The 24,229-nt window shown below is 36.3% G+C and overlaps 1 protein-coding gene across 2 annotated transcripts in view; it reads right to left on the minus strand.

The window, feature by feature from the left end:
* TMEM135 (transmembrane protein 135) overlaps window positions 1-24,229 on the minus strand; it is a 320,100-nt gene that overhangs the window by 219,665 nt on the left and 76,206 nt on the right. For both annotated transcript variants that reach the window (XM_036028704.1, XM_028516386.2), the window contains exons 2-3: window positions 10,918-11,045; window positions 8,124-8,216 (exon numbers count right to left, since the gene is read on the minus strand). In XM_036028704.1, the coding sequence (XP_035884597.1) occupies window positions 8,124-8,216; window positions 10,918-10,940 (116 nt within the window). In that variant the 5' untranslated portion in view covers window positions 10,941-11,045. The remainder of the gene's footprint in view (window positions 1-8,123; window positions 8,217-10,917; window positions 11,046-24,229) is intronic.

The raw sequence follows: 24,229 nt of genomic DNA on the forward strand, positions 1-24,229 counted from the left end.
ACGACTAACTGAAGACAAGCTGAAGAGAAATCTTCTAACCAGGGATTACAGAAGAAGACACATTCAGACTGCTCCAAACAGGTGACCCAGGACTAGTCACAGGTAGCATCTGACATTGGGCCAAACCAGAATCCCTCCCAAAAGGCCCAGAAACAACACAACCAGTGGAAAACTTCAGACAACATCAAAGAAAGATCAAAAAAGCTTCACAAGGGGCATATCCAAAGGGAGATATCGGCAGGCACCAAACCCTGCTGAAGCAAATCCCACTTCGTGTGGTGAACACCTGCACAGCAGCCACATGCCATGGTCAGGACTGAGCCTCACTGTCAGGCAGCCAATGGGTCAGTCCTACACACAAATGGGCCAATAACAATCAGCATTCAATTACAACAAGACAGCCCAATAACCCACACAAGAGACATTCCTGGAGACTGCACCACTGGACCCCACAAGACACCCACTACATAAGGTCACCCCACAAAGACTAGGAGTGATAGCAGATCTGTATCATACATAGAAACAAACAAAGAGACGGCCAAAATAGGGAAACAAAGAAACAGGCTCCAAATGAAAGAACAAAAGAAATCTCCAGAAAAAGAGCTAAATGACATAAAGCAACCAATTTATTAGATATAGAAATCAAATAATTAGAAGGATGTTCAAACAGCATGAAAAAGGACACAGAAGCCACAAAAAACAATCAGAAACGAAGAATACAATATCTGAAATGAAGATACATTGGAAGGAATAAACAGTAGGTTAAATTAAGCAGAACACTGAATCTGCAATTTCAACAACAAGGTAGGGAAAAAACCCCAATCAGAGCAGGAAAAAGGAAGAATTTTAAAACATCAGGACAGTTTATGGGACTTTCGGGAAAACTTGAAGGGTACCAACATCCACATCACAGGAAAACCAGAAGAAGAGAAAAGAGGAGGGGGAGAAGAAAGAGGAGATGGAGAAGAAGAAGATGACGACGACAATAGAAGAGCATAATTGAAAGAATAAAATGGCAATAAATATGTAGCTATCAAAAATCAATTTAAACATAGAGGACTTCTGGGCAAGATGGAGGCATAGGTATATACACTTTACCTCCTCACACAACCAAAAGAATGATGACAAATTTAAAAGGAAAAAGAGCCAGAACTAGAAAACCAAACTATATGGAAGTCCAACAACCAAGGAGTTAACGAGGAAATATTCATTCAGACTGGTACGAGGGCAAAGACGGGCAGCTGGGGCACAGAGGACTCCCGGCAAGGCAGCTGCTGGAGGAACAGGAAGGGCAAGGAGGTAGCTGGCAGAGTGGGTAGTCCCACATTTGTAAGCAGATAAACTGGGACGAACAACTGGGGAGCGAGACTGACTGCACAACCCAGGATTCTAGCCAGGGGAAGTAAAGCCTCAAAACCTCTGACTGAAAAAACTTGTGGGGGTTGAGGTGGTGGGAGAGACTCCCAGCCTCACAGAAGAGTTCCTTATAGAGACCCACAGGGTCCTAGAACATATATAAACCCACCCACCCAGGAATGAGCACCAGCAGGGCCCAATTTGCTTGTGGGTAGTGGAGGAAGTGACTGGAAGCTGGCCAAGGGCCAAGCAAGCAGGATTGTTCCCTTCCTGACCCCTCCCACACATACAGCAACACAATGCAACAACGTGGGTTGCCCCACCCTGGTAAATACCTAAGGCTCCACCCCTTACAATGTAACAGCTGTGCCCAGGCAAAGAAATATGGCCCAAATGAAAAAACAGATCAAAACTCCAAAAATAGAACTAATCGATGAAGTGATAACTAACCTATCAGATACACAATCCAAAATACTGGTAATCAGGATGCTCACAGAAATTATTGAATATGGCCACAAAACAGAAATAGAAGTGAAGCTTATACAAAGTGAAATAAAGAAAAATATACAAGGAACCAACAGTGAAGGGAAGGAAACCAGGACTCAAATCAACAATTTGGAGCAGAAGGAACAAATAAACAGTCAACCAGAACAGAATGAAGAAACAAGAATTCAAAAAAATGAGGAGAAGCTTAGGAACCTTTAGGACAACTTTAAATGTTCCAACATCCGAATCATAGGGGTGCCAGGAGGAGAACAGGAAAAGAAAGAAACGGAAAGCTTATTTAAAAACATAATGAAAGAGAACTTTCCTAATATGGCCAAGGAAATAAGACTTCCAGGAAGTCCAAGAAGCTCAGAGAGTTCCAAAGAAGTTGGATCCAAGGAAGAACACATCAAGGCACATAATAATTGTACTACCGAAGATTAAAGATAAAAAGAGAATCTTAAAAACAGCAAAAGAAAAGGAGACAGTTACTTACAGGGGAGTTCCCATAAGACTAGCAGCTGATTTTTCCAATACTTCTTTGCAGGCAGGAGGGGCTGCAAAGAAGTATTCCAAGTCATGAAAGACAAGGACCTACAACCAAGATTACTCTATCCAGCAAAGCTATCATTTAGAATGGAAGGGCAGATAAAGTGCTTCCCAGATAAGGTCAAGTTAAAGGAGTTCATCATCACCAAGCGTTTATTATATGAAATGTTAAAGGGACTTACCTAAGAAAAAGAAGATGACCAAAATATGAACAGTAAAATGACAACAAGCTCAAAATTATCAACAATTGAACCTTAAAAAGAAACAAGCTAAGCAAACAACTAGAACAGGAACAGAATCACAGAAATGGAAATCCCACAGAGGGTTATCAGTGGGGAGGGGGAGAAAGGGTAGAGGGAATATGAAGCATAAGTGATAGGTACAAAATAGACAGGGTGTGGTTAAGAATAATATGAGAAATGGAGAAGCCAAAGAACTGACATGTATGACCCATGGACATGAAACTAAGAGGAGGGAATGTTGGTGGGATTGGGGTGCAGGGTGAAGGGGAATAATGGGGAGAAAAAATGGGACAACTGTAATAGCATAATCAATAAAATATACTTAAAATACAATTTAAATGTAAATTGCTTAAATTCTCCAATCAAAAAACATAGGGTAGCTGAATGGATAAGAAAATAAAACCCAGTGTTGCAGGTTCGATTCCCAGTCAGGGTACATGCCTGGGTTGCAGGCCATGACCCCCAGCAACCGCACACTATGTTTCTCTTTCTCTCTCTTTCTCCCTCCCTTCCCTCTCTAAAAATAAATAAATAAAATCTTTTTTTAAAAAAAGAAAAGAAAACCCATATATTTGCTTGTCTAAAAAAGACCCACCTCAGCACAAAAGATATACACCGACAGAAAGTAAAAGGATGGAGAAATATATCTCATGCAAATGGAAATTTTTTAAAAACCTGGGGTAGCAATACTTATATCCGAAAAAATTAGACCTTAAAACAAAGGTTACAATTACAGACAAAGAAAGACAGGACTTAATAGTAAAGGTCCTGTCTTTCCACCAAGAAGATACAACCCTTGTAAACATTTGTCCACCCAACATAAGAACACCTAAATATGTAAAGCAAATCTTCATGGGCAAAAAGTGAGAGACAGACAATAATCCAGTCATAGTCAGAGATTTTAACACCCCATTGACATCAACTATTAGATTTTCCAATCAGTAAATCAACATGGAAATGGAGGTTTTATTTTTTTAAAGATTTTATGTATTTATTTTTAGAGAGGGAAGGGAGGGAGAGAGAGAGAGAGAAACATCAATGTGCAGTTGCTGGGGGCTGTGGCCTGCAACCCAGGCATTTACCCTGACTGGGAATTGAACCTGCGATGCTTTGGTTCGCAGCCCGCACTCAATCCACTGAGCTACGCCAGCCAGGGCGGAAATGGAGGTTTTAAATCATACACTGTATCAGATGGATTTAAATTGGTATCTTCAGGGCATTTCATGCCAAACCAGCAGAATATATGTTCTTTTCATGTGCACATAAAACATTTTCTAGGATAAATGACATGATAGGGCACAAAACAAGACTCAATAAATTTAAGAAAATTGAAACTGTATCAAGCATCTTCTCTGACCATAATGGTACGAAACTAGAAATCAATCACAAGAAGAAACTGAAAAACACCAAAGACACGGAGGCTAAATAACATGTTACTACCCAATGAAAGGGTTAACAATGAGATGAAAAAAGAAATTAAAAGATACCTTGAATCAATGAAAATGAGAATACAACAACCCAAAATCTATGGGACACAGAGAGAGCAGCCCTAAGAGGGAAACATTGTACATAGCAATACAGGACTACCTCCAAAAAACAAGAAAAATCTCAAATAAACAATCTAACTATACACTTAAAGGAACTTAAAAAATAACAATATGACTAAAATCCATAGAAGGAAGACAATAATAAAGATCAGAGCAGAAATAAACAAAATAGAGTCTGAAAAAAATACAAAAGATCAATTAAACTAAGAGCTTTTATATGAAAAAATAAACAAAATAGACAAATCTTTAACCAGACTCATCAAGAAAAAAATAAATAGGATCCAAATAAATAAAATCAGAAACAAAAGAGAAGTAACAGCTGACACTAAAGAAATACAAGGAATGGTGAGAAAATATCACAAAGAACTATATGCTGACAAATTAGAAAAGCTGGAAGAAATGAATAAATTCCTAGAAACACACAGTCTTGCAAAACTGAATCAGAGAATCTGCATAGACAAACTAAAACTAGTGAAATAGAAGCAGTAGTCAAAAACTCCCCACAAATAAAAGTCCTGTATAGGATGGCTTCACAGGTGAATCTTAACAAACATTAAGAAAGAACTAACACCTAACCTTCTCAAACTTCTCAAACTATACCAAAAATTTCAAGAGAAAGGAAGATTCCAAGATCATTTTAGAAAACCAGATAAAGACACTTACAAAGAAAGAAAATTAGAGGTCAACATCCTTCATAAACATAGATGCTAAAATCCTCCACAAAATTTTAACAAACTGGATATAGCAATATATTAAAAAGATCATATACACCATGATCAAATAGGGTTTATTCCAAGGATGCAAGGTTGGTACAATATCTGCAAATCAGTAAATGTAACACACAACATAAACAAAATGAAGGATAACAACCACAAGAGCATTTCAAGAGATTCAGAAAAAGCATTTAATAAAACCAGCACCCATTTATGGTAGAAACTCTCAGCAAAATGGAAAGAGAGAAAACATACCTCAGTGCAATAAAGCCCATACATGACAAACCCACAGCAAACGTCATACTCAGCAGGCAAAAACTACAAGTGCTTCTCTTTAAGATAGGGAACAAGAGAGGTATGTCCGCTTTCACCACTCTCATTCAAAACAGTACTGAAAGTCCTAGTCACAGCAACCAGACAAGAAGAAGTAAAAGGCATTTAAATTGGAAAGGAAGAATTAAACTGTCATTAATTGCATATGACATGATACTGCTCATATAAAGAACCCTAAAGATTCCACGAAAAAACTACTAGAAGTGATTAAATGAATTCAGTAAAGTAGTAACGTACAAAATAAATATCCAGAAATCAGTTGCATTTTTATACACCAATAATGAACTATCAGAAAGAGGAACTAAGAAAACAATCCCATTCATAATTGCTTCAAAAAGAATAAAATACACAGGAATAAATTTAACCAAGGACCTAAAAGACCTGTACTCTGAAAATTATTTTTAAAAAACCTGAAAAAATAAAGATACAAATAAACAGAAGCATAAAACATATTCATGGATGGCAAAAATTAACATCATTAATATAAACAACCATACTATCCAAAGCAATCTATAGATTCAATACAATTCCCATCAAGATAGCAATGGTGTATTTCACAAAACTAGAACAAATATTCCAAAAATTTATATGGAACCACAAAAGAGCCCCAATAGCAACAACGATCCTGAAAAAGAACAAGGTAGGGAAAATCACACTGCCTGATATCAAACTATATATACTAAAAGGCCATAGTAATTGAAAAAGCATGGTACTAGCATGAATATAAACATAGATCAATAAAACAGACAGCCCAGAAATAAACCCACATCTTTATAGTCAATTAATATTTGACAAAGGAGGCAAAAACATTCAATGGGATAAAGACAGTCTATTCAATAAATGATGCTGAAAAAATTGGCCAGATATGTGCAAAAATATGAAACTAAACCTTCTTACACCATATACAAGAATCAACTCAAAATAGATTAAAGACTTAAGTGTTAGGCTCAAAAACGTAAAAATCCTAGAAGAAAACAGGCAATAAAGTCTCAAGGATTTCTTGTAGCAATATTTTTTTCTGATATATCTCCTCAGGCAAGAGAAACCAAAGAAAAACTAAACAAATGGGACTATATCAAACTAAAATGTTTCTGCACAGCAAAGGAAACCTTTAACAAAATGGAAAGACAACCACTGAGTGGGAACACACTGGCCAAAGATACATCTGATAAGGGGTTACTATCCAAAATTTGATAAGGGGTTACTATACAAAATGTATAAAGAACTTAAACAACACCAAAAAAAAAGTCCAATTAAAAAAATTGGGCAAACGACCTGAATAAACATGCCAAGAGAACATACAGACGGCCTATAGACATGTGAAAAAATGTTCAATGTCACTAAGCATCTGAGGAATGCAAATGGAAACCACAAAGAGATAAGATACCACCTTGCACCTGCAAAAACGGCTATCATCAATAAGTCAACAAACAACTGTTGGTAAGGATGTGGTACAGGGGTATCCTATTGGTGACAATACAGGTTGGTGCAGCCATAAGTTAAAGCAGTATGGAGTTATGTCAAAAAATTAAAAATGGAATTGCCTTATGACCTAGTGATTCCACTTCTGGGAATATATCTGAAGAAGACCAAAACACTAATTCGAAAGAATACATGCACCCCTATGTTCACTGCAACATTGTTTAGAATCACCAAGACTTGGAAGCAACCCAAGTGTCCATCAGTATATGAGTGGCTAAAAAAGCTGTGGTACATTTAGATGATGGAATACTACTTAGCCATAAAAAAGAAGGAAATCTTAGCCTTTGCAACCATGGACAGACCTGGAGAACATTAAGCTAAGTAAAACATGCCAGTCAGAGAAAGACAAGTACCATATGATTTCACTCATAATGTGGAATCTAAGGAACAAAATGGACCAACTAGCAAAATAGAGACAGATTCATAGACAGACAGCAGGCTGACAGCTGACATGGTAGGGGCAGGTGTGAAGGGATTGAGCAAAAAACAAAAACCTCATGGACATGTACCATAGTTTGGTGGGTGCTAGGGGAAGGGAGAAATGGGAAGGAGGTGGAGGAGGGTAAAGGGGGAATAAATGGTGATGGATGGAAACTTGCCTTGGGGTGGTGAACACTCAATACAGTTTCTAGATGATGTGTTGTGGAATTGTGCATCTGAAACCTGTATGATTTTGTTGATCAATGTCACCCCAATAAATTTAATAAAAAAGAAAAAAAATTACCCCATCTTGATTAATACATCTTGATTTATATATGACCCAATTTTAATTCTCTGGGATAAATATGGAATCAAAATCGCTGTCAGCAATCATTATTCATGAGATGGCAAAAATTATTTTATACAGAAGCTTTAACTTAACTGTTTACCTGAGAGGACAATTTACATAACAGTTTGTAGCATTTTATAGAAATGTCATTATTTTTCATGGAACATTTTCAGTTTATATAAAAATAAATATACTTGTTTAAACAGGAAGACACCTTAAAAATAATAGATTTAACAATGAGCCTGAAGCAAATTACAAATGTATATGATAATTAAAAAAAACTACTGTTAATTTTCTTAGGTGTGATAATGATACTATGATTCTGGAGCAGATCTTTAATCAGAATTTGTAGATGCCATGTTTCAGTTAGGCACACCAAAGAACTCTCCACTTTTTTAGTAAACAAAGATTAATGGATATTAGTGTTCTATAATGTCAATCTTTGTATTTTTAGGCTTAATAAACATAAATTATAATATTAGTATAAAATTAAGTTTTCCATCATATATCTCTGCAAGACTGAAAAATAGATGTGGAAATATTTCTTATACCTGCACTATAATGAACAATAAACAAAAAAATTTTCTAGTTGTCATTGGGGACATTTAATCAGTCCAATTAAATGTGTAGATACGTAAAAATTTACCTGCTTTTTCTTTCTATTAGAATGGCCACATAAGAAGCTGGCAAAGCGGCACCAAAGCCAGGACTCCATGAGTAGAATTTTCCAAGTATCCTCCTGAAATTCAAATTTGGAATGCTTGTATGAAATTTCTATTTAGTCATTTAAATTATTACAAATAGAAGTTCCCTTCTCAGTCCACACCCTACTAAATGTCCCACAGCATCTCAAACTCAGCATGTCCAAAACCAAACTCTCTACCTCTCTCCCATCCTCATGAACTTATTTTCTCTCCTCTATTCTCCTAGGTTATTGGCATCAACAACTACCTCTCCACCCATATATGATAGGGCCTTTTCCTTCTCCCTTAACTTTTTCCATATACAATTAATCCCTCAAATTCCTCTCCAACCTATTGCCCCCAGACTTAGGTAAGTACCTCACCATCTCTCACTCAGGCTACTACAACTGCAACCTAATAGGTCTCCTTCCCTCCTGTAATTTAGTCCAGCAATTTTCAATTGGTGTGCTGCAAGAGACACACGGATGTGCCGCAAGGATTTTTAAAACATGCAGTACTTGACTAGTCAGAGGCACTAACGTCTTTCCCCTTAGGTTGCCAAATAAAAAAATGACAACAGCCAACACAACAACAGCCATCCAGTGTGAATGAATCAGTTATATACCAATTATTTTAGCAAATCAGCAAAAAATATAACTTATTTTTTGGTGTGCTGAAAATTTTAGCAATTAGTTATGTGTGCCATGAGATGGAAATAGTTGAAAATTGCTGATTTATTCAGTCGTATTCATTCAGACATGTCCTGGATCCAACATTGCTCACTACGCAAACCCTCTATATTCTCAATTCCCTTCTCTATCAAATGGGAATACTTAGACTACCTGTCTCATATAGTTGTGATAAAGACTATCTGAGCTATTTCCTAGTGCCATGCACAGCACATTAAAAGTACTCAGAAAATGTTATTACAATAATTACTATAATTTTTAACACATAATAAATATTTAACAAATGTCTTTCCCTCTTTGCTTCTACAACCCTTCATAATTCCTTCTTACAATACCTGCTAAAGTATTTCATGTTTTTAGTTATACATCTGTATAATTTTTCATTACTAGAATATGTCCCTTGAAAGTAAGACTCTGAACACTGTCTCACTCATTATATAAAGTCATTAGCTGCTTAAATTTTTAAAGAGAAAAAAACTGGAGATGTTAGAAAGACATTTTTTCCCCTTTCAAAGACAGTATGTTCCTAAGAAAGGGAAAAGCACATAATCATAAGATGTTTTCTGAACAAAGCTGGTCAATTGCTAAATGATATATTATAGGAAAACACACATATATACATACAGATGAGGATAAGAATCAAAGATGAAATGATCTTTTTAATTGAAGCTTAGCTTTAAAGAATTGGAAACCTACTAAGCATATATAACATCAGCATTTCTGAAACAGACAACAGAATCCTTCTGCCTAAGAAAACTAGAAGTAGTTCTCCCTCCAATATAAACTCCACAAAGAATGTAATAAGTTACTGAATGTAAAAATTAAAGGAAAGTAACTCAATGACTGTTACACAAGAAACAGAGATGTTGCCTTATTTTAAGTAGTTTATGTTTCCACAACTTAACCAAACAGGTTCACAGAATATAAAGAAATATGCTGCCTAGCGGTTTATTATTACTGCTACTTTTTAGAAATCTAATTATCATATAACTTTATTTTTAGAGTTTTAACAAGTGTTAGAAACTTTCCAGAGACCACATAATAAAGAGTTTCTTACACAAATTTTCAGGTCTATTTGAAAACATGATTTATTCAATAGCATAAACTTTATCAATTATTTTCTGTATAATAGGAACACTTATAAATATTAATGTTCTGAGGTATATATCTGTAAAAGACATTTGAAATATTTTTGATTACAGTTAAAACACCCCTGCAGAACTTTAGACAACACTAATTATATAACACTGATATAAGGATAATGTAGTTAGTATTTTAAATTTGACAGATTAAAAAAATACTAGCTTGGGTTTTCAACAATCAGTGGGAAAAAAGATAAAAGTATTTAACAATTATGTTACATGTACCACAGGACTAAAACCTGAGTTCTATATAAACGACCGATGGACGTGGACAATGGGGTAGGGATTGACTGGGGGCAGCAAGGTGCAGAGGAGAGCAATGGGGGAAATTGGGACAACTATAATTGAACAAAGGAAGGGACGGAGGGAGGGACAGAGGGAGGACGGGAGGAAATAAAATAAAACCTGAATGCTAACTCAATCTATATTGTATGAAGCATGTTACATTGGTAATATCTAGACTTATCAGACCAAAAGTTTCACCAGGAGGATAGGCCAGAAGTTAACTTACTGTTTTATATATAAATACAAGCATTTTATAGTCATTTTGAAGTCTGTTCACTGCATATGAACTTAACCTATATGATGGACAGCTGCTTTGAATTCATGATCTATGAAATTGAAACGTTAAGAAATCCTCATCAATGACTTGGCAAACACAGTAGCCCTCAAAAAATGTATGATACATTAAAGCAATTTTGCTATATAATCACAACCATAATTTGAAGTTTATATTACAGCTTGAGGCCAAGAGGCTTGTAACTCCTGCTTTTACAAGCTTTCCTTGGGATAAATAAATGTCATTTCACAGAGAGAAAAACATACACAAGCAGTGGGACCTGCACAACATTTTCATAAACATCTGTTTGTTTCCGTTTCAACAAAGGAATTTGTATTAACTTCCAGTAGCGATTATGAGTACCAACCTTAAAATGCAAAAGAAGGCCATATACAAGGCCCCATTAGCAGTCAGAAATGAAGCAGACTGTAGGATCTCAGGGAGTAGTTTGTGTAAATAATAGTCTATTTTTCGTTTCCGGAGAATTGCTGCAATCTGAAAAGAGAAAGTCTTTTTTGTTTAATCCAACCAAATGTCCCCACTTAAATTAGCCCTTACATGAAAGCTTGAATAACAGCATATATTTTAAAATTAAAGTAAAAACATTGGTGTTTTACTGGCTCCTCCTCTATAAAAATATAATTTCTGGAACAGGAAAGGAGATACTTTAATTTATCTAAAGCATAGTGAGTAAAATATACAGCAAGAAACTACAACACAGGTTACATAATGAGTAACCACCAAATATCGAGGAAAATATTTATAATGCTTTTAATAACAGTTTTAAACAACAAAAAATGAACTATATTTTTAAATGGAAAAAATAAAGTGCAATTCAAATAGAAATTGCATGCTAAAACAAAATTACATTACAGATCTTATCAGCCTAAATATTAGAGAAATTCAAGGAGAGAAACCAGAGAAATTCATTCAGTTATTCAAACATGACTAATATATGACAAAAACCATGCTAAAAATACAAGAGTAAAAAATAAAATTAATGATTTCTGGCCTACTACAGCCCATTAAAAAAAAATGGCCTTAGCCTTAGCCAGGTAGCTCAATTGGTTAGAGCATCCTCCCAACAGGCCAGGGTGGTGGGTTTGATCCCTGGTAAGGACTAATACAAGAATCAACCAATGATACATAAATAAGAGGAATAACAATTCAATGTTTCTCTCTTTCTCTCTCTCTCTCTCCCCTTCCCCCCACCCCCAGCCGTCATCCCCTACCTTCTTCTCTTCTGCCCCACTTCTTCTCTCTCTCTCAAATCAATAAATTAAAAAAAAAATTTTAAAGGCCTGAAAGCCCTGGCTGGTGTGACTCAGTCACACCACATTGAGTGCTGGCCTGCAAACCAAAGGTCTCTCACACATTGATGTTTCTCTACCTCTCTTTCTCCCTCCCTCCCCCTCTCTCTAAAAAGTAAATAAATAAATGCCTACAAAAATTAAAAAAGACCTGAAAAATAAATACAGGGGTTGGCAAAAGGAGATTTACAATTGTTCATATGGAAAAAGACACGCGGGCTATGATTACCACGATAGCTTTATTAACAAAAAAAGTTGCAGTGCAGCTATACACCTACTTTTGCTCACCCCCGTATTGGGAAGTGTCTAACATAATGTAGATAGGTACCCTGTGACACCAAAACACAAAAATGAGAACAAGTTCCTGTACAGAAGTTTATCACAGATGTATTTTATAAAGAATATCAACCCTTGAACTGTCATAACTTATCCCTTAAATTTAGATTGAAAACATATTTGTGTTTAGAGTGTTTTTGTGAGTGGACTTTGAATTTAAAAGAAAGGTTTCAAGGTTAAAACAAAACAAAAAGCCCTAAGATGATTCAGTAAAAATTGAGACATGAATTTCAGTATTTATTAAGAATAATATTAAGACATAAAAACCTTATGAAGCATAATATATGATAAGAAATGGATAGAGAATTCAAAGAATGATTAAATGTTAACAACATAATGCAAAGAGCCTTAGAAGTCTAGCAAAGAGTGTAGGCAGTAGTTGCATTGAGAAGGGAAGAACAGTAGAATTCTCACAGGTCACCAGGAAAGGATGCTTTCCCATTGTGATGAAACAGTAGCATCAAAGGAATAATAGTTAGAAAAGCGTAACTGGGGATGGGGGGAAGGGAGTACAGAAAAGGCAACACTGACTTGAGAAAAGTCAGTGACTTGAGAGAAGACTACAGAACTCTCCACTCACTGTCCACCATTCTAGAAATAACACTTTCCCTAAGGTCAGTGACCAACAAATCTAATGGCGACCTCAATTCTTTTCGCACTCTACCCCCCTGAAGCCTCTGAAACTGGCCATCTACAACTGCATTCAATTAAACAAAGAAATACTCCATACACAGGAAAAATAATGGTGAATAAGATCTAACCCTTACCTTCAAGGAATATAAAATCGCAAACAATAAGCTATACTATGGCAACGTGGTAAAAGCTAAACTAGAGGAAGAAGAAACTGCTTTAGAAATATTTAGGGAATAACTAAAAAAAGAAGAGATAAGACTGGGCAGATGATGATGATGTCTGGAAGATGTTACCTTCCAAGGTGGATCTTGACAAATAGGTAGAACTTTGACAAGACAGAAGTTTCTATGGTTTCTTTGACAGTGCACTTTTTTCATCCTCCCATTATATCCCTAAATGCTATTGCTTTGTTAACATTTCTTCCTTAGATCTCTATTCATTCTACATATGCTCTCTCCCACAACATCATCTATTATCTCAAAGCAGAAATTCCTATTTTAACTCCAACCTCTTCCCTAAATTCTTAAACAATACTTCAAATATCTATTGGACATGTCAATAAAGATGCACCATACACATAAAAAAAAATCAGTATGTCCAAAGTAGAACTCTTTATATTTCCCATAAATGCGTTTATTTCTGTGTGTCTTACCTCCAGTAATAGCATTACATCCACCAATTACTTAGGAACAAAATGTTGGTTTCATTTTTAATTACTCACTGACCTTCAACCATCTCATCAGTTTTAATGGTTGTTCACTCAGCATCTTCAGGTTTTGGAATGTAATCTTTCCTTCATTTTAGACTTAACAATGGGCAGAATCTGGTACTCTATTAGTTTATTAGTCAAGTAGTTTCAGAAAGAAAAAAATTCCTTCTCTTCCTAAAAAGAAACTGTCCCCATTTGCAGATAACATGATTTTCTACATAGAAAATCCCAAGCAAGTAAAAAAAAAACCCTCCTAGAACTACTAAGATAGTACAGCAAAAGCAAAGGATACAAGATAGCATATAAATATTACTTATATTACTATATAAGAGCAACAGACACTAAAATTAAAAATACACTAGCATTTATAGCTCCTCAAAAAATGAAATACATAGGGAAAGCTCCACAACATTTACATAGGAATCGTATGCAAAAAAATTGCAAAATTATGATGAAAGAAATTAAAGAAGATGTAAATAAATGTTCATGGATTAAAAGACTCAACATGGTAAGGAGGTCATTTTCCCCAAAGTGATATATAAGTTTAACAAAAATTCTATCACAATCTCAGAAAGATTTTTGCAGATATAGACAAGATTACCCTAAAATTTACATAGAAAAGCAAAGGAACTCTAACAGCTAAAACAACTTTGAAAAGCCCAATAAACTCGGAGAAATCTGTCTACCCAATTTCAAGACTTAAAGCTACAGCAATCAGGCTTTATGATATTGGCAGAAAGACAGACAAATTGATTCAGGAAACAGAACAGAGAACCTAGAAGTAGATCCACACAAGTACAACCAACTGATTTCTGACAAGATGCAAAGGCAATTCCATGGAGAAAAGATAGCCTTTTCAACATGGTGCTGGAGCAAGTGGACATCCATAGGCAAAAAAAGAAAATAATTAACCCCAACCTAAGTCTCAATGCTTTATACAAATATTAATTCAAAATAAATCATAGACATAAATGTAAAACATACAACTACAGAAATTTAGAAGAAAAAAAATTGAAGCAAATCTTAGGAATCAAAGGCTAGGCAAAGAGTTCTTAGACTTCACACCAAAAGCCAGTTCATAAAAGGAAAAACTGTAAATTTTACTTCAATATTAAGTATAATTTTGTCTTTCAAAATTAACTGTGAAAAACCTGTTAAGAATATTAAAAAAATACTTGAACAACAATAGAAAGCAAAAAGAACTGTGAAAAGGGAAAAAAGAAGATTAAAGACTAGCTACAGAATGGGGAAAAATACTTGTAAACTACATATCCAGGAAAGGACTAATATCTAGAATATAAAAGGAAATCTAAAACCTCAACAGTAAAAAAAAATAAACAATACAATTAAAAATGGCAAAAGATATGAACAGACATTTCACCAAAGAGGATATGCAAATGAAAGATAAGAACATCAGCCATTAAGGAAATGCAAATCAAAATCACGATGTGCTATCACTATACAACTATCATAACGGCTAAAATTTAAAAATAATGAAAATACCAAATATGGCAAGGATGCAGAGAAATTCACGCCTTTGGTGGGGCGTGGGGGTATGAAGAAAATGTTACAGCCATTCTGGAAAGAAGTTTGACATTTTCTTTAAAATCTCAAGAGGCAACTATCATATGACTGCAGTCCTGGGTGTTTATCCTAGAGAAATGAAAATGCATATTCACACAAAATTTGTGCACAAATGTTTATAGCGGCTTTGTTTGTAATTGCCAAAAATCAGAAACAACCCAAATGTCATCCAAGAGGTGAACAGTTTAAAAACTGTGGTGTATCCTGCCCTGGCTGGTGTGGCTCAGTGGAATGAGTGTCAGCCTGTGAACAAAAGGGTCACTGCTTCAATTCCCACTCAGGGCACATGCTTGGGTTGCAAGCCAGGTCTCCAGTTGGGGGTGTGGAAAAGGCAACCACACATGGATGTTTCTCCCCATCTCTTTCTTCTTCCCTTCTCCTCTAAAAATAAATAAAATCTTTAAAAAAAACACAGAATACCACTTAGCAATGAAAAGAAACAAGCTAGTGATACATGAAACAATCTTGATGAATTTCCAGAATATTATTGTGAATGAAAAGGGACAATCTCAAAATGATTCCATTTATATAGCATTAATGGTTGCCAAGGAAAAGTCATGGTGGGGAAGTGGAAGGGAAGTGGGTGTGGCTATAAAAGGCAACATATGGACTCCTTGCAGTGATGGAAATGTTCTGCATCTTGACTGTTTCAGTGGCAATATTTTGGTGGCAAATCTTACTATCATTTTGCAAGATATTACCACTGAGAGAAACGCAATTCTATAAGTCTTTCTCTATTATATCTGACAACTGATTAAGGAATCACAATTACTTCAAAATAAAACTTACAATAAAAAGCAGTCATCCACATGGCCAACAGGTATATGACATGTGCTCAGCATCATTAGTCACCAGAGAGCTGCACAATGAAATACCACTGCACACTCGCCAGAATGACAAAAATTAAAAAAAAACTGATAATGCAAAGTACTGTCTGAAATAAAGTAACTGGTACTTCGCACACTGCTGGAGGAAATGTAAAATTGCAAATTACTTTGGGAAACTGACATCATCTAATGAAACTAAGTGTACACTTAGTCTATGATCTAGCAATCCACCTCTACATATATACTCAAGAGAAGTGCTTATTTCCACCAAAAGTTATATTCATAGCACTATCTGTAATTATAAATACTGCAAAACACCTACATATCCATTAACAATACAGTGGGAAAACTATAGATATTTGCAATATTGGTAGACCAAACTGATCAGTCTACTGTGAGAAACAGAAAGAAATCTAACATGAAACATGGGAAATATCCTAAGACCTTATCATCACTGTTCTCTATCCCTGAGCTTCCAACCAGGGTTTACAAGGCAGCTGAAATACCAATCCCCTCAGCATTCTGGGCAGCCAGGCCAGGGGTAACAGAGCAGGGTGATAACCATTTCTCAGTTTTCCCTGGCATGCCACACAACTGTTATCATTTTCTATGTACACCACAGCATGTTACAGTGTGAAAAAAGGTTAGGAAGCAATGATCTAACCAAAGAACAAAGCAGTAACTGTTCTAGCCATGTAGTAATTGTAAGAGCACATGTACACATTAATTATGAATATCTTATTATCATTAATCATTAATGTTAATTATTATAGAAAAATCAGAATAAGAAGCAAAAATAATCAGCATGAACACTAAATAATTAGGAGGTATGACTTTTAATCTTAAGTGTATAACGATTTCCTATGAAGGACCGTTGTTTAGGTGCTCATTAGATTTCATTTTCTTCATTTATTAAATAAAGAAGTAGAATTAAATGACAGAGCAGTGACATTAGCAAGATGGTAGAATAGCAGTTTCTAGCACTCATCCCCTCACCTAAATATCAAGTTGAACAACCATCCATGTGCAAAACTACTTTCACAAGAGCTAAGGTTTCACAAGGGCTAAGGTTTCACAAGAGCTAAGGGCGAGAGATTACAGCACCTGGGTTGAACACAGAAAGAAGACAAGATGCACTGAAGAAGGTAGGAAAGACAATCTCACATTTCCCACATCACCCAACCCCACCCACAGACAACTCAGTGTGGAAAGAGATACCCACCCAATGGAGGAAGAAAACTAAAGTGAGCACCCAACTTCACCACAATCCTCAGCACCAAGCCTACCAGGTGAAACCAGGCACCACCAAACCCAAGATTCAGGAGCAGCCTCGTAGGACCATCTCGGCACCAGGCCAACCCCACAGAAACAGGTTGAGGCTGGCCCCACACACCCAGGCTTTAGGCCAAACACTGAAGTCCCAGATACCAGGTCTGCCCACATGGACCCAAGAACAAGAGCCAGCCCAGTGGGCCAAGGTTCTAGGCCTGTCCCCAGGCAACAGGACAGCCTGTTGAAGGCGGACAGCAATGCAATTGTAGTGGGAGGCATTAATACTACCCTCGGTAGATAGCCAGACAGAAAATCAACAAAGAAGATATGGACTTGAACAACACTATACATTAAATTAACAGACATATGTAGAACATTCCATCCAACAAGAGAATACACATTTAAGTCACACAGAACATTCTCAAGGATAGATTATAGGTTAGACCACATGACAAGTCTTAAAAAATTTAACAAGATTGAAATCAAGTGTCTTTTCCAACCATAATGGAATAAAACTAGAAATCAATAATGAGCAAAACTGGATAACTCATATATATGTGGAAATTAACAGACTTGTGGGGGAAAAAAACAATGGGCCAAAGAAAAATCAAAAGGAAAGTAAAAAATATCTTGAGAAATAAAAAAGGAAACACAATATATCATTGGAAGGAAACAAAAGCAGTTCTAAGAGAAAAGTATATAGCAATAAATGCCTACCTTTACAGAACACAAAGATCTCAAATAACTTATACCTCAAGAAATTAGAAAAAGAACAAATTTAAAGAAAAGTTAACAGAAGGAAGAAAACAATAAAGATCAGAGCAGAAATAAATGAAATAGAGACCAAAAAAGTACAAAAGGTCAATAAAACTGAGTTGTTTTTTTTAAGATAAAATACAGAATCAAACTAAGTGTCCACTGACAGATGAATAAAGAAAATGTGGCATACATATATAATGGAATATTATTCAGCCTTTAAAAAAGGAAATCCTGTCATTTGTGACAGCATGGATGAACTTGGAGGACATTTATGCTAAGTGAAATAAGCCAGGCACAGAAGGACAAATACTACACCATCTCACTTGAATGAAGAATCTAAAAGGGTCAAAGTCAAAGTAGAATGGTGGTTACCAATGGCTGTGGGAAAAACAGGAAGATGTTGGGCAAAAGGTACAAAATTGCAGTTATGTAGGATAATTCTACAGATCTAGTGTACAGCATAGTGACTACAGTTAGTAAGACTGTACTGAACACTGGAAATACGCTAGGAATACAGAGGTGCTCTCATCACAGAGAAACAGTCACTCCGCGTGGAGATGGCAGGTCAATCAGTTTGACTATAGCAATTATTTCACTACGTGCGTATATTAAATCATCTTGTTGAAAATATGCAGATCAAATCATCATGTTAAAAATTAAAAATAAAAGGTCAACACTGGGAAAAATGACACAAAAGTTCTTTTTTCCCCTCTTCTAAAATTATATCACTTTTTAAATACATGGTTCTAGAGGAAAGGTTATCTGTGTAGAAGAAAAATTAATCCTGCCTCATACCATACACAAAAATTAATTTCACATGTATCATATATGTAAATTTGGACAGTACAGATAATAAAGTAACTAGAAGAAAATACAGGCAAATATCTTCATGAACATTCCAGGCATAAGTCGAAAGACACAGGCAGTGTTTCAAGGCAGTTCATGAAGGGCAAATACGGAGGCCAACGTGACTCACCCAAAGGCTATAGCCTGAAAAATAACACAGAATTGTAACAGGCCCCAATTTAGGAATTTCTTTACAAAAATATCACTAATCAACCTCTGGCAGGCCCATATACACTTTATCTTATTCATTTCATTGTCTGTGTCCCCATGTGGCTAACGTGGCACATTTGCCACAGAGATGGCTAACTAGCATTAGGGCTGCAGTCTACTGCCACGAAGTAGAACAAAGCTAACCGGCCCTCAAAGGGGCTGGCCCCGTGATGTTACCCTTACTAGTACCAAACTTTAATTTAGCAAGCTTTGCTAGCCCCAGAGCTTGATCGTTAACCCTCCTAGAAAACTATATATAGAAAGTCTGACAAATCTTGTTACTTTGGAATATAAAACAGTTTGCAATGAGAAAGAATTGATTGTTTCATTTAATTAATCTTTCTTAACAAAATCACTAACAAATAATGATTTCTTTAAAGCAGGGTCTCTCAACCTTGACACTATTGACATTTTGGACCAGACATCTTGCTCCTGTGGAGGACTCCCCCCCTGCATAGCAGGGTGTTTGCCAGCAGCCCTGAATTCCACTCTGTAAATGCCAGTGGTATACCCTGAGCTAAGGAAACCAAAAGTGCCTCCACGTATTGCCAAATGTCTCCTAGGAGGCAAAATCACCCATTATCGAGAACAACTGCTTTAAAGAAAACAGTGTAATGCATTTACATTTTTATTTTATTAACAGAATGTTATTTTATTTATTTAACAAAAACTTATATTATGTCCCAGGTACTGTTCCAAACGCCATGCCAGTGTGAATTCACTTAATCTTCATAACAGTCTGCAAGATGGGCAGTCATCATCCCCACTTTAGGGATAAGAAAACATGAGCACGAGAGACTGTGTGCCTGAAGTCACACAACCAATAAGCAACAGAACAGGGACTGAACACAGGCAAGTGGCTCCAGAGCTCATGCTCTGAACCACCACAAATACCTGATGTTGAAGTCTGGCATGTTCTAGACGAGAAGGAATATCACTCATCCATAGCACATGTTACAAAGAAAAATTTGTGATTTACTAGCCCCTGTTGGAATTCAGGCTACTCATTCTAAAAGAAAAAAATATATGGGGAACAAACCTGAGATAGATTAAAAAAAAAAAAAAACCTAAAAGAATATTCATCCTGGCTGGCATAGCTCAGTGGATTGAGCGCGGACTGGGAACCAAAGTGTCCCAGGTTTGATTCCCAGCCAGGGTACATGCCTGGGTTGCAGGCCATAACCCAGCAACCGCACATTGATGTTTCTCTCTCTCTCTCTCTCCCTCCCTTCCCTCTAAAAATAAACAATAAAATCTTAAAAAAAAAGAATATTCATAAATTTGGTATACATATGCCAGTAAGCTAACCTGATCCAGGGAGACTAAGGCACCAAGGACTCCAGGGCTAGAATTATGGGCTCAGTCTACAACAGCTGAAGATGAAAGGCAGAATTCACAACACTAGATCAGCAAATAAAAGTGCTGACCCCAACAGAGGAAAGCAGACACAACCATTTGTGCAGCTAACTTTCCTCGGTTTTCTTTCTCATTCTAAGACTCAGTATTTTTCAAATAAATGAGATGATTAATATAGTCAGCAGAGTAATTAGCATATAATAGCACTTTAAAAATGTTAGTTTACTTCACTCAGTTTCTTTTCATGTTGTACAAATTTGTTTTAAGTGTTTTAAAGGCATTTCTGTGTAAAACAATATGTTTGAAAAAATAAATGGCAATTAAAATAACTATAAAGAATTCAATTACACTTTGTGTCATTTTCCTGCCTTCTCTCATAATGGATCTACAGTGTTCCTCTGTAATCTAATTGTTACATGGTCAGGAAGGAGTTGTACTGTGTTACTCAGAGAGGTTAAGTGGTCCTCATGAGAATCAAAACTAAACCATATTTTTATAGCACCAACAAATTCAAAATAAAAGAACTTCAGTAAACAGAACTAAAGTAGGATACTCATCTTTAGTAACAAGACTTTCCTTACTCTTTCTCAAATTTCAAAACCCTTTTAAAAACTAGGATCTTATTAATTAAAAATGGCACAATAAAGAAGGCAGAATTACTTTGTTGTCACAAATAAACTTACTGTACGTGCTGGTTAATTTTATGTGTCAACTTCACTGGGCCATGGGGCACCCAGACATTTGTTTGGCCAAACACTACCATGGGTGTGTCTGTGACAGTGTTTCTGGATAAGATTAAAATGTTCAATAGATTGAAGGAAGCAGATTACCCTTCCTAATGTGGGTGGGCCTCATCCAGTGAATGGAAGGTGTGAACAAAACTGCTGAGTAAGAGGGAACCCTTCCTGCCTGACTGCTCCCAAGCTGGGACATCGGTCTTTTTGCACCTTCACCCTCAGAATGAAACATCTGCTTCTCTTGGGTCTCAAACCCGAAGACTTTCAAACTAGAACATACACCATTGGCTCTCCTGGTTCTTAGGCATTCAGGTTCTGACTAGAACCACACATCAAATCTTCTGGGTCTCCAGTTTGTCAACTGTAGACCTTGGGACTTCTCACCCTCCGTAATTGCGTGAGCCAATTCCTTATGATAAGCTTGCCTCCCCTGGCCCCATCACCATCTACACATATGGTATGTGTGATGCACTGACACACACACACATCCTTCCTTTTGGTTGTGTGTCTCTGGAGAACTCTTGACTAATACACTGCATTTAAATCGTTTCCAATATTTTTATTTTTAAGGTTAAAACTGTGAGCTACAGAAGCCAAATTTAAATATCTGAAACAAAAGGACAAGAAACCAAGTAGCACAGATTAATATTTACATATTTTTACAGTTTCAAATCTTTTACATGTGCACTATCTCATATCATTTCCACAGCAAGTCATGAAGTCTTTTTTTTTTAATTGAATTAAATTTATTGGGGTGATGCTGTATGTTTCTAGTGTACAATTTTACACGTCATCTGTATATTGCATTGTGTGCTCATATCCAAAGTCATGTCTCCTTCTGTCACCATATAATTAGACCCCCTTTATCCTCTTCAACCCCCCCATCCCCCTTTTCCCATCTGGTAACCACCATACTATTGTATGTCTAGGAGGTTTTTGATTTGTTTGTTCATTTGTTGTTTTCTGTTTTATGTCCCTCACATGAGTAAAATCATATGGTTCTTTTCCTTTTCTCTCTCACTTATTTTTTTAAATATTCTATTTGTTTATTTTTAGAGAAAGGGGAAGGGAGGGAGAAAGAGAGGAAGAGAAACATCAATGTGTGGTTGCCTCTCACACGGCTCCACTGCGGACATGGCCTACAACCCAGGCATATTCCCTGACTGGGAATCTAACAGGCAACCCTTTGGTTCACAGGCCAGTACTCAATCCACTGAGCCACACCAGCCAAGGCTCTGACTTATTTACCATGATACTCTCAAGATCCACCCATGAAGTTGTACATGGGAGCATTTCATCTTTTCTTATGGTTGAGTTGTATTCCATTGGACATATGTACCCCATCTTCTTCATTCAACCATCCAATTGTTTCCACGTCCTGGCCAGCATGAATAATGGTGCAGTGAACAAAGGAGTACATGCATCTTTAAAAATAACTGTTTTCAAGTTATTCAAGTCGAAGTCCAGAAGAGGAATTACTGGGTCATATGTAACCGTATTCTTAATTTTCTGGAAGCTCCATAATGTTTTCCAAGGTGGCTGTACCAATTTACATTTCCAGCAGCAGTGTACAAGGATTCCTTTTTCTCCACATCATTTCCAACACTTGTTATTTCTTGTCTTGTTATTTCTTGTTTTGTTGTTAACAGCAGATGTGAGGTAGTCTCTCATTGTGGTTTTGATTTGCATTTCCCTTATAGCTAGTGATATTGAGCATCTTTTCATATATCAATCCACATGTCTTCTTGGGAGAAGTGCCTGTTCAGGTCCTATGCTCATTTTTTAACTGAATTGTTTTTCTATTGTTGAGTTAAATGAGTTCTTAACATATTCTGGATATTAGCCCTATATCAGAGGTATTGTTTGCAAATATCTTCTCCCATTTGGTTGACTGCCTTTCTGTTTTGTTGATGGTTTCTTTTGCTGCACAAAAGCTTTTTAGTTTGATATAGTCCCATTTATTTATTTTTGCTTTTATTATCCTTGCCACTGAATACACAAAATCCTCTCAGACCAAAGTCCATAAGTTTAGCACTTATGTTTCCTTCTATTTATTTTGTTTAAAGTCTTTTTTTAAGGTTTTACTTATTTATTTTTAGAGAGGGAAGGGAGGGAGATAGAGAGAGAGAGAGAAACATCAATGTGCGGTTGCTGGGGCTAAGGCCTGCAACCCAGGCATGTACCCTGACTGGGAATCGAACCTGCAACACTTTGGTTCACAGCCCACGCTCAATCCACTGAGCTATGCCAGCCAGGGCTTAAAGTCTTATATATTAGATCTTTGATCCATCTTGAGTTAATTTTTGTTTATGCTGTCAAAAAGCAGTCCAGTTTTGCCCTGGCTGGCATAGCTCAGTGGATTGAGCACAGGCTGCAAACCAAAGCATCGCAGATTCGATTCCCAGTCAGGGCACATGCCTGGGTTGCAGGCCATGACCCCCAGCAACCGCACATTGATATTTCTCTCTCTCTCTCCCTCCCTTCCCTCTCTAAAAATAAATAAGTAAAACCTTAAAAAAAAAAAAAAAGCACTCTAGTTTCTTTCTTTTGCATACGGCTTTCCAATTTTCCCAGCACCGTTTATTGAAGAGGATTTCTTTTCTCATTGTATGTTCTTGACTCCTTTGTTGAAAATTAGTTACCCATGTACATATGGGTTTATTTTTGGACTCTCAATTCTGTTTCATTGGTCCATGTATCTGTTTTTCTGCCACTACCACATTGTTTTGATTACTGTAGCTTTGTAGTATAACTTGAAGTCAGGGAGTTTGATACCTCTAACGTTGGTTCTTCTTTCTCAGCACGTCTTTGGCTATTTGGGTCTTTTGTGTTCTCTACAATGGTTCTCTACAATTTTTTTGTTCTATTTCTTTGAAAAATATCATTGAGATTTCAATAGGGGATTGCAATAATCTGTATATTGCTTTGGGTAACATTATCATTTTTAACTATGTTGTTTCTTTCAGTCCATGAACACGAATAATCGTTCCAATTCTTTGTGTCTTCTTGAATGTCACTCACTAATTCTTATAGTTTTCAGTGTATAGGTTCTTCCCCTCCTTTGTTAAGCTTATTCCTAGGTATTTTATTCTTTTTGTTT

This window comes from Phyllostomus discolor, chromosome 6, assembly GCF_004126475.2.
Source record: "Phyllostomus discolor isolate MPI-MPIP mPhyDis1 chromosome 6, mPhyDis1.pri.v3, whole genome shotgun sequence".
Taxonomy (NCBI): domain Eukaryota; kingdom Metazoa; phylum Chordata; class Mammalia; order Chiroptera; family Phyllostomidae; genus Phyllostomus; species Phyllostomus discolor.